The following is a 12214-nucleotide window of genomic DNA, read 5'->3' as shown; positions in this document are numbered from 1 at the left end:
ATATCAGGATATCATCTTTGTGCGCTTGATTAGGATCTGTCACTCAGTGCGAGTGGGATCATTTTATTTACATCAGCATGAGTTTAAAATCACATTTCATTGGTTCATACTCATGCCATTGAGAATTTGCTTTGAATATTCACAAAGTTGGAATGCTATGCTTTACAACTATACCAAACTTGTGCTGAGAAGAAGCACCAATTGTCCAGAAACGTGCAGAGAAAAACTGCATTTTTCATGGTCAAATGAAAAGGTACTCCTCTCAGAAAACGTACAAATAATGATACTTTTAGATGTTTATTTGCTATTTGGAGCACTGGGATGGCTAGACGTGGGCTTAATGAACTAATTTTTGTGTGAACCTCAATTTCAACCAAAATTTACATTTTTTCACTTGTTTTGCCTGTAGCTAGAATAATCAGCCCTTAAGCATTCAGACTCATTTTGCCAAAACAGGTCACAAATTGTTACAAAATGTAGCCACCTAATAATGAGTAATAATAAAAAATACAAATACATTATTTAGCAGATGATTTTGTCCAAAAATAAATAAAAAATCCCCAAAAGTAAAAAAAAAAATAATAAAAAAAATAAATAAAAAAGCCAACAGTATTAGCAGGGCAGGTAAGTTTAAATTCTTATTTATTTATTTTTTTAAACCAAATAAATATTAACTTAGCATTTTCACTTGTCACATTATCAGTAGGCTTAAAAAATATATTTGAATCATTTAAATGATAAAAATGCATTTAAAAAAGAAAGCAAGAGAGCAAGAAAGAAAAAGAAAGAAAGAGAGCAAGAAAGAAAGAAAGAGATACTGCATTGCAATAACCATATTAAAGGGTAAGTTCACCCAAAATGTCTGTCAATATTTACTCAATTTTATAATGTTTTAACACAAAAGATGGATGAGGGATAAGACATTATTAACAACATAGAAGGAGAAACAAAACTATGCAGGGTTTTTGCATGTATCGTTAAAGCAGCTGATTTGAATGTGAAGAAGTGAATGATTTTTGAGAACCTCTTATGAGAACCACAGTTAAATTGTTACATATTGGAAAGAGAGAGAGGCTTGAATCTGTCATTCGTATTAGCATCACCTCAAAATGTCTAGACCATGTGGTAACTGCTACACCGTAGCTCTGGAGCCTGGGAACCGAAGCCAAGTATTCAGTAAACACTGTTTGTTTGAATAAGTGGGGAAGGTTGGAGGGATTAGTGAAAGATGATGAAGTTCCACCTGCATTCTACCGCACTGCTTCCTGTTTGCACATTGCATCTCAACGCATCTCATCTGTTAGGGATGTCAGTAAGAAGATGTCAATAAGGAGGCTGGCTCAATCCATCTTAGAGAGGGGGAAAAGAGAGAGATGAAAAAAACAGAGTGAGAAAGAGAAAGTGCACTTGAGGCAGAGACAGACAGGGAGTATATCCGGGGAGACTAAGAGTCTGTAATGAGTAGCTGCAAATTTCCATCCACAGGAAAAAGAAAAAAAAATCCTGGAATGATGCTTTTGTGCCTTGTCATTGTGAAAAGGTGTCACACTTTTGGCGAGGGAAGCAAATGGGCTGAAGGCATGGGGGAGGGTGGCATGGTCTGTTAGACATCTCAGTACGTTGACAGATATTTGGGAGGATATACCCCTAGATACTATGTCATTATTTTGGATCAAAGTGTCAAGCGAGTATATGATTTACACTCATAACAAAAGCAGCATCCAGAATGGATGAGTCGGCACTCTCCCTGCTGGAGCCCAGTGCTGGATATTACACTGATGTAAAGGTGTTCACATCGCTCATCTCCACTCACGCCCGCCGAATGAGTCTCTGTGTGTATTAGCGAGTGTGTCAGTGAGGGAGAGAGAAACAGAAAGATGCATGACTATGGTGTAAAATGGCTCAATGGTGCTCATCCTGAGCTGTGAATATAACAGGCGAAGCACTCACTCTCTTCATGTTCAACAGTGCAACCAGAGTCATTTGGCACCTGCCTGCCTGTCTGTCGGTCTGTCTATCTATCTGTCTGTCTATATATCTATCTATCATGAGCAAACCTTTTAAGAATAGGCAAATTAACAAGCACCATTAAATATGCTAGACATGTTACAAACAGTGCTGTTTAAGTATTTAGATTAAAAGAAAACTTTAAAAACCTATAGAATTGTTTGAAAATTAGTTTATATGATTATGATATATTTATACTTTATAATATTTATGATTCATTTACACTACTGTTCAAAAATTGGGGGTCAGTAAGATTTTTCTTAAAGAAATTTATACTTTTATTGAGCGAGGATGCATTAAATTGATCAAAAGTGACAGTAAAGACTTTTAAGATCAATGTTTTGTCATATTCTGATCATTCTGGAGCACCACATCAGCATATTAGAAAGATTTCTGAAGGATCATGTGACACTGAAAACTGGAGTAATGATGCTGAAAATTCAGCTTTGCCATCACAGGAATAAATTGCATTCTAAAATATAATGAAACAGAAAACAGTTATTTTAAATTAATATTTCACTCAAATGATCAGATAAATGATGAGTATAAGACACTTCTTTCAAAAACATAAAAAATTACTAACCACAATCTTTTGAACAGTAATGTATTCATTATAGATTTCCTAATAATACTAAGAGCCAGAATTGAAATAAAATTCCCCTAATTCAGTAGGAAAACAAAGACTGTACCTCAATAACCTGTGCGTGTCACATCCTTTTATCTGAAGGCTAGTAAACCAACACAGGTTTGTACATTCCGCTATTATCCCGATGACTCTCCTTTTCCATCCCAGGTGACGCCAGGTGGATGCGAGGAGCCTTTTGAATGAAGGGAGTGAATCTGTTTTAGTCCAAGCATTTGAATTCGAATAAAATCCCACAGGACTGACTTCTGCTAGTAGCGACCATTCGAGTTTCATTAGTTTCTATGTCTAAACTGTCCTTTGAAAATGCAACATGATAGCCAAGGTCCCCCACCCACACACCACCACAATCACACACACACACACCTTCTCTTCTATTAAGACCAGTCTGCTTCCTGTAAAACATCCAAGCAGATTGTGAATCTGTGAAATACACAGAGACACGCTGCGGGTTGAAAAGGATATTGTAACGTCCAAAGAGCTATTTATAGTGGACAGAGTATCTGATCAATTCCCAAACACCACAGGCCAACAACAAACAACCCAAGTCTTCTTGTAAAAGAGAAATATCAAAGTTCACATGCTCACATATACAGTAGATCACAAATGAGTGTCACAGTAGGAATGTGGGCCTAAAGTTAGCAAACAACATAACAGTATGATCCTCCTTGGAGGAATGCATATATGCATGATAGGAAAGGTTATTTAAATCTTTTTATCATGCTAAAAGGCAGAGAGTTCTGACATATGACGACCTTATGAATTATTAACATAGCTGCTATTAATGTATGCATAATTAATCACACACAAACTGAATGGAGCCTATAGCCCTTAGCAAATGTAGATTGAGTCTTTTACAGGATCAAACAGAAGGGCATTTTCTTTTTCCCTTTTCTGTTAACGGGTGATCTGGGAAAAACCCATTTCTCCTTTGGTTGTTTATGAGAGCTTTCTTAAAGGAAATATATCTACTACACTTCACAGAAAAAAAAAAACTATGTTGAATGAATGAGGTAGGGAAGCATATTGTGTTTACTCATTTGTAACACATTGTTTTGTCCCCATGGAGCACTGCTTTAGTTAGAGGAATAATGCGAAGCCGGTATGGTAAGGTTACCGTAGGATACAGACTTTTTTGAAAGTACAAATCACTTTGACTGGGTGTTTTTTTTTTTTTCCTTTTTAACAATAACATACAGCAAGTTTAAAGCTCCAAAAGCGTTTATACTCGGAAATGGCTTCATAATAAGATGGATTTGCAACGAGCCAAACTGGGTTGAGTGTGAATTGACAGGTGATGAAGTGGAATGATCTCGAGGATATGGCAGATTATTTGTCACATGGGCTCCCGTAGCGATTGATTCATTATAATTTGTGTTTGTAGGTAGCCGGCTTCTATTAAACGACAACAAGTCCTGATATTCATCACGGTTCCTTCCGAAGAGGCAGAAATAGAAAACGTAATCTCATCCCGATGCCAGGGCGAGCCTGAGGCACTCCTTCACCTCGCTTTTTACTGTCGAGCCTCCCCTAGGGCTCACACGGTCTGGAAGAGAAGGGAGGGAAATCTATAATATAGCAGATGGCAGAGGATCTATGGGAAATTCTATAATCAGGGGTTGGCAACCTAACACCGGGCTGAGGAGTGCTGTCTTTCTCTGAGCTGGGAAAGGAAGGATAAATCCACTCCTACCAGGTGCGAAGATGAAGCCGCGGTGGTCCGTTCCTGCCTTCACGGGTGCCGTGTGGAACGAGACGAGCGGCTTAGAGATGCTGCAGACCCACCAAAAAGATGGCAGGGTGAAAAGAGAAGGCTTCAAGGGAGTAGGAGGCAAGAAAACAATGAAAATGAAAGTTAAGGAAGGCCTGCATGTCATAGAAGGAAAAAGGGAAAGTGTGTGATGTCTGTGCAGAGTGAATCCATGTTGAGATTGGCTTTCAATGTGCCGGCGGGTGTGAGACTCCCCTGCTCCATTCGCAGAGTCAAACAGCACACACGTAATTTCTCTGCAGCCTCACTGCAGCACTACATTTGTAGACATATAGACATCTCCTAAGCCTCCGTGGAAAATGCCACCCTTGCTACAGGCTCATTTCTGCTCCTATCACTAAGCCCTGCTCAACAAAGCCTGTCTCCAGTTTTTTTTTTTTTTTTTTTAAACAAGAAAATAGCTATGCACTACCTGCCTTTGCCTCATGATAACCTCTCCTCAGTAAGCTCCTTGTGGATGGAGGTAAATAAACAACAGGGCTCATTATGAGTACTGATTTCCTCCCAGCACTCTGGGGACTGTGTAAATAAGCCATAAGATGACTGAAGAGTCAGCTTCCAAATAACAGCGAACACCAAACTGCTATTAAAATGAGTTAATGGAATGGTTTTATTTTAATTGAGGTCCTTCATATTGCTTTTTTAGTTCATCTAATACATAATCCTTTTTTTTTTTTTTTTTTTAATACAATAATTTTATTTAGCCGCAGCATTTGTATTCGTGGAAGTGCAGTGAGAATATGCTTTTCCACCTCTGACTGTGACATATTAGGAGCATTTGAACTTTAGTGGAGTTAGAAAGAAGAAAAAGGGACTCGCTTGATCTTCAAGACACCTTTTTCTTTGTCCCTAAAATGCTTTGCGCTTTAATTTAACTCGTTTTTTGTCCTGAAATGAATTAAAATCAGATTTAATAGGCATTTTATCTACGGCGGTGAAAACAAGGGTAGAGTCTGATAATTATTAATCGCCGTTCTAGCGTGCAGTTTGAATTAGTGCATAATTTGCATGTGTAAATGTAAGTACGGTCTGATGTATCAGTCTTAGTAGAGATAATACATAAATTGCAGCAGAGGTGTGACAAGTATGTTTTTTTCCCCATTGCTTTACCACCTGAAGAACTCGCTCGTTGCATCTGGCCCCTGTACAATGAACACTCTTGCATCCGGACTACGGAACCAATTGTCACGCTGGGAAGAAGGCAAATCAAATCTCACAGTGGCAACTAAGCGAGGAGATTGCTTTTCCTCTCCGCTGGCTGGAGTTGGAAGAGTTTGGTTGGGGTTAGAGGCTGCAGGTTAGAGAGAGAGAGAGAGAGAGAAAAAAATGAGGTTAGGGTGTCGCCTTGCTCTCTGAAGGTCTCGTTAACCGCCCCCTTTCCATTACTTTCCTCTCCAGCTTTTCAGCCTTCACTCACAGAGCTCTTAGGGTGCGATTTGCCCCGCCGGACCCTTAAGTATGTGGGAAGAAACACAACAATAATTACGGGGATAAGGTGACACTGGCCGCCAAACTGGGGCCGCTCGGATCATAACAACACATTGTAGAACCTGATTAAGTAGCCATTTGTGGCAGCTCGTCTGTAGTTTAAGCAGCCCTCATCTCTGAGCCTGAAACCCAACCTCTGTGAAAGAAATATTGATAGTCCTTATGATTTGATGGCGGTCAGTGGTGTAGGCATACAGTACATTACTTTACAGGAAGATTGCCGCTAATGCATGGAAGCTCTCTGGCATAAAGACCTCTATGGGCCAAGGGCGCCTCTTAAATGCCCTCTGGCCATCAACCTGAATTAATGAAAAACACAAGAACGTTGTGCAATACAATTGATATCCCTTTTTGATGGAAGCTTACTAATTATCATGATCCATTAGCGAATCATCACCACACATCAATAGATGCTTTTGTTGTTGAATAATGGCACTCATATATCACGTTCTTCAAAGAACATGTTGATATCTGCTCGAATACAGTACTGAAGCATATTTCGTAATATCTATCAGTGAGACGTCTCTATGGAACAGCAGCTGCATTTGCATAACTGAAGCTATTACTCCAATTAGCCCACTCTGATATAAGCAGAGAGATCAAAATGTCAACAGAAGGAAATCTGCTGAGATGACGGAGCCTGCATCATCGATAGCGACTCTTCTCGTAAAAGGGTTAGTGATCCGTGCAGTGTAACTGCGTTTCAACAGTGCTCTCATTTGTTTTAAGTGCCGTGGCCGAGGAGAGTGAGAGCATCGCTTCATATGTGTAGATACACAAGGAGGACTCTCGCTCTCCCAGCAGAGATCTGGATAAGGCTGCTCAGAACCAATTATGGGCTGGCCACATAGAGGCACATCATTTGGAAATTTGTATACTGTCTTTTTTTTAATGAAGCCTTCCCCTTGTTATTCAGTGCATTGCTATTCATTAGTCTTTTTGTGGATGACTGTAGAGATGGAAAGGCTCTGTAATGAGTTCTCACAGGGACTAAAGTAGAGCACAGGTGGCATAAAAAACCCAAACTCTTTGCATATATATATATATATATATATATATATATATATATATATATATATATATATATATATATATATAATACACACACACACACACCTGCCTTGTTAGAGTTCTGAAATAATTGCTCATGCCTATTACTTTGATATTAATCAAGTCAAGACGGACATGAACAAAGAGGCAAATAACTGCAGCGAGAACAAACAAGAGTATGTTCCAAATTGAGGTCTGCTAATATAATGTTAATTAAAATGGCTTTTTACAAATGATCTCCTTGATTACAATGACTTAAGGTTTAATTACAGCCATAGCAAACACACACAGGCAAAAAAAACCTCCCCCCCAAACACACACACACACACACACACACACACACACACACACACACACACACACATAAAAGAGGACATTAACCTTCAATGGGTCCAGATTTCAGCAGCCCAAACATCTCAATTAGACTTCTGGTCAGCCGTCACTTGTAATTAAAATATTATCATGCGTGGAGGCAATTAAGAAGTGTGGAGGTGAAGTGGTAAGCTGCAGCTTATTTTGACTGAAGATGGAAGAAGGTCTGAGGTCGACAGTGATGAGCATTACTACACTACAAAAACAAAGTCAAAATTAGTAAAAAAAAAATTAAATATTATTTAATAATATAATATATTTAACAGGCTTTCTTACATATATATATATATATATATATATATATATATATATATATATATATATATATATATATATATATATATATATATATATATTGTTAAAATTAATTCAATCATGACAACTATCAAAATCATTTTGGCACGTTAATAATATGGCAACGTTAATGTATTTGGTCTTAGTGGACATAACAATGTTTGCATAATATAATAAACAGTACTGTGCAAAAGTCTTAGGCCACCATTATATGTTGTTTTAATTATGTCTTTTTATTAGAATATAACCAAAAAAATACAGGAAATTTGTATGCAGTATTAAAAAAAAATCAGGACAAAAAAAAGGCTTCTACAAGCTAAAGTGGCAAGTATTTAGTGACCTCCTCTTACACTTGAACAATAACAGGAACCTGGCTCTCTTAAACCTAATGGAATGGAAAAGGACTGGAAGGCCAAGAAAACTTTCAAAATCTGATGAGAAGTTTTCTATAAGAAACTGAAAGAAGTCCAAGAGGTCACAGTAAATAATAGTTTTGCTTAAAGAAGCCATTTTGTTCTTTTTTTTTTTCTTTTCTTTTTTTTTTTAACAGATTTCCTGTATTTTCTGTTTTTAACTTTATAAAGATACAGAGAAATAAATATATATGGTCATTAAAACATTTATAAAACAACAAATCTGGTGGTGGCCTAAGAACTATAATATAATAGTTAAAAAAAATAATAAAAAAAAAACAGTAAAAGTTCACGAAGTACGATCTAATAAATCCATTGTGAAATAATTTCCACTAACGTCACTTTTATGTATTTACAGTTGTAACTTTTTGTGCTGTAGGGATCTCCTAGTCACTGGTGATATATGGTGGGAATTGGAAAGGAAATGGGCATGTGTTTGGGATCATAGATTTATGCAGAGTTATTCTGTATGTGATTATGATAGCTTGTATCTGTCTCCCAGCAGCTAGTCTGGAGGTCCCTGGCTGGCAGCATAATCATTGGTCTTGTTGCACCGTCTGCATTAACCTTCTTATCGTCTGGGTGACTGCTGTTGTCAGAGGGGCTGATGGCTAGACATACCCCTGGAAGGAAGCCACTGAATTCTTTTCTATCTCGGTTTAGAATCAGCTGAAGTTGAATCTGAGAGGCAGGTTTCTCCCAATGGAAAATACATGCATGTGTAGTAGCCAGTTAGATTGAAAATGTTTAATCCAAAAAGGAAATCAGCCAGATTGTTTTCACTAAATGAAGATAATACTATTTCTTAACATTATATGCACTAACTGAGCAACAGTCATTTACAGTGAAAATAAAATGTGAATGTTTTATACTATTCATTTTAAATATGAAAAATGCAATGTGGAGACTTTTTGACCATGCAAATGAATCGTTGAATAAAGTTCCAATTCACATTAAAGTTATTCATGGAAATTAATTGAACTTACCAACATGACTTGGGAGCATATCTGTCTTCACACTCTAATTCCTGCAAGTTACAAGTCAAAGAGGATTGTGAAATTAGTCATGCTGTTTACAAAATTTAATGACCAAATATGAAGGGCATTAAAGTCTTTGCATTATTCATATTTATGTTGCTTAATTTCAGAACACCAGCAATACCACCACAAATATACTGCAGATACTCGATAAATATATTACCCAGCTCTACAGCACACTTCTAGTCTTTTATTCAGAAAGCAATGCCTTCCAGAAGACTCTGAAGTGTCTTTTTCAATGTGGGTCAAAGAGTCATCAAATGCAGATCGAGGCTTTTTCATCTGCAATTGCAAAGTTAAAAAATCCCCTGACATGCTCTTAATTTCCTCCCTCCGTTTATTTATTTCTTTGATATTTCCCCATTAGCATCCTCAAAAGTGTTGTGAGGAAAAGCAGTACTCGAAGAGAGGAAACTTTCTTCTCTAACCCCCAAACCCCTCCTCTATTCCCCAGTCTGGCTTAATGACATTTTGAAGAGCGTGGTCTGACTAAGGATGGTTTTGTGGGTGGGGGAGGCTGGAGGAGTGACGACAGGAGCAGACTCACTGCAGCAGAACAGGCCACATGTGCTTAGAAAGAGAATGGGGGAGTTTGCTTTTGAAAGCCCAGAAAGCTAACTAGAGTCTTTGTGTAAAATAACATTTATATTGAAAGGCAATTACTGGTGACATTATTTTGGTTACTGCATAATTAAATTCATTTTTGTTCTCTCTCTCTCTTTCTTTCTCTCTCCCTCCCTCCCTCTTTAATTCTGTCTCTTTCCCCCAGACGGAGAATTATTCCATTGACTCCAGTTATGTAAACAGCAGAGCACACCTAATTAAAAGGTATGTCTTTATAAAGCAATCAGATTAACTTATCTCACTTATTTAGATGTGTTCTTAAAGCGGACAGATCATAGTTTCTTTTTTTTCTTCATATTTTCTTTTGTAGTATGCTAAACACCCTATTTGCATGTGCAATACTAGTAATTTAGTACAAATTCTGCCTTTTCCACATTGACTGGGTGTACCAAGTGTCAGATATTTTGCATATTAGTTTCAGTGGATGAACATACAATTAAACTTTAGTGCCACCGTACAGCACTCTCTTTATCTTAAAAATATACGGCCCTTTTAAAATGCCTTTTCTCATTACAAATTACCAATAAATAAAGTCTTAGGGTTGGCCACATATTGTGGGTAAGATATTAATGCTCAAAATGTTTATAAATGGCCAGTGTTAAGTGTTAATAATTCAGTATTATAAGTGATTTAGCACATCCTCATCAAGTATTTCTTCTTTTTTCCCTAATATGAATAATTCCATCAAATCCCTGCAAAGTGTATACATATTACATGTTAGAGAATATTAAAGCTGTAGCCCAGAGCGGAGGAGGCTTGGGTGGTTAAGCTACATCTGTGTAGATGTTAATCAGATAGCTAAATCTACATGAATTTTAATCCTGGAATTCCAGGGGATTCTTCCTCAGTGCATACAAGGAGGGCTTTGTAAGGCCACAGAGATAAGGAAAAGGTAACGTTATTACGCATTTTTGAAGAAAGGAGCAAGGACAATAGATCCTTTGTACTGGCAGGACTTGGCCAGCATTCCTCAGTCCACCTAAAAGGAGGCTATTGACTGGCATGGACCATTGGCATGCAGATATGCTACGGATGTGCGCCGGGACTGTAATGCCTCTCTTACCTGAAGCAAAAGAACATTCCGGTTTACCTCAGTACCGCATTTTTCAAACCAATTACAGCAATTTTATCTTCTGAAGAAAGCACTGCCTATGTTTACATAAACGAAGAGTATTCAAGTGTCGGCTGTTTGGCTCTGCGACACTACAAAGAAATCCCCTCTGGAGCCTGTGGGCGCACAGACTGGGACAGGTGCAATTAGACTGATAAAATCAGAGGCTGCAGTACCACCATTGCAGTGACATTGCTAGAACCCCCCTTTCTCTCTCCCTCCTCTCTTTCTACTTAGAAGAGGCTACAGAGATGCTTTTGTCTATGTAAGTCAGTGTGTGTTTGTGTATGCATGCGTTTCTGATCCTCGCTGTTGCTTCAGAAGCTGAATGTGTTCCACTGGGCTAACTATCAAATTAAGGGAAATCAGGCTTGTGCACTACAGCTGTCAATTTGCAGCTTCTTTTTTTACCCCTCTCGCTCTTTCAAGTCATTGAATGTAGGTGAAGAGGGAAAGCATAGTTTGCTCAAATTATTACACCTCTTTTTTAAAACTTCCAGGGGTTTATGTGACCAACAAGTTTTCCTCAATAAGTGGCCTGATTTTGTTTACGTTAAAAAACCTATGCAATAAAAGAATCATAGCTCGGCGCACGAATGAACGGGTGTTGATAAATGTGGCGGCTGAAAACAATCGTCATTTAAATATCACGCCCCAAATTTTAGAAGCCTCGCCCTATATTTTACGACACAGAGAAACATAAGCCGGCCATGAAGAGGAAGTAATCACATTAAAAATAGATTTATCTTACTCTAAAAACACCCCTGAACCTCATAATTGTAATCAATACAATTAATTTAAATAAAAAAAAAAAACTAATTAAAAAAACGTAAATAAAACTAATAATTTGACAAATTAATTTGACATTTTAATCATGTCATTTAATGGTTAATGATTAGTGAGTGATTGTTGGTCAGGAAAATCATCTAAATGTTCTCATAACAATTCTCCACCAGATTTACTATGCTTCACGCAAGTTCCCGCTGACTCAAAAACGTGCGTACACGAGCTGAGACTTCACGTGAGATTTGATCGTAGCCACCTCTCACGCTCATATTGATAAATGCCAAATTTTGCGTGCAAACAAGCGTACGTACAGTTTTCTGGCATACGATCATTTGATAAATGAGGGCCATAGTTCTGTTATCATTTACTCACTCCCTGGCTCCATTAGTTAACACTGGTTAAAAAATAAAAATGAGCTATCAAAAATAGCTAAGATTAAAAAATGCTTTAGAAGCATTTTTTTATTTTTATTATTATTATTATTATTGTTTTTTCCATTTTATTGTAAAGTGTTACAGTGAATTTTAAGAATATCCTTTTGTCAATACCATGAAAGTGAAAGGCAATCAAGTTTTAAAAGACAAAAAAGAATCATAAAAGTATTTCAGACAAATCATT

At 37.5% G+C, this 12214-nt stretch overlaps 1 protein-coding gene across 4 annotated transcripts in view; it reads left to right on the top strand.

Annotated features, from left to right (window-relative positions):
- The window catches only part of pcdh19 (protocadherin 19), a 58333-nt gene that overhangs the window by 20886 nt on the left and 25233 nt on the right, over positions 1-12214 (top strand). For all 4 annotated transcript variants that reach the window (XM_067380905.1, XM_067380890.1, XM_067380897.1 and 1 more), the window contains exon 3: positions 9845-9903. In XM_067380905.1, coding sequence (XP_067237006.1) covers positions 9845-9903 — 59 coding nt within the window. The remainder of the gene's footprint in view (positions 1-9844; positions 9904-12214) is intronic.

Source organism: Chanodichthys erythropterus, chromosome 1 (genome assembly GCF_024489055.1).
Source record: "Chanodichthys erythropterus isolate Z2021 chromosome 1, ASM2448905v1, whole genome shotgun sequence".
Lineage (NCBI taxonomy): Eukaryota > Metazoa > Chordata > Actinopteri > Cypriniformes > Xenocyprididae > Chanodichthys > Chanodichthys erythropterus.
This window is presented reverse-complemented; position numbering and strand designations above follow the sequence as displayed.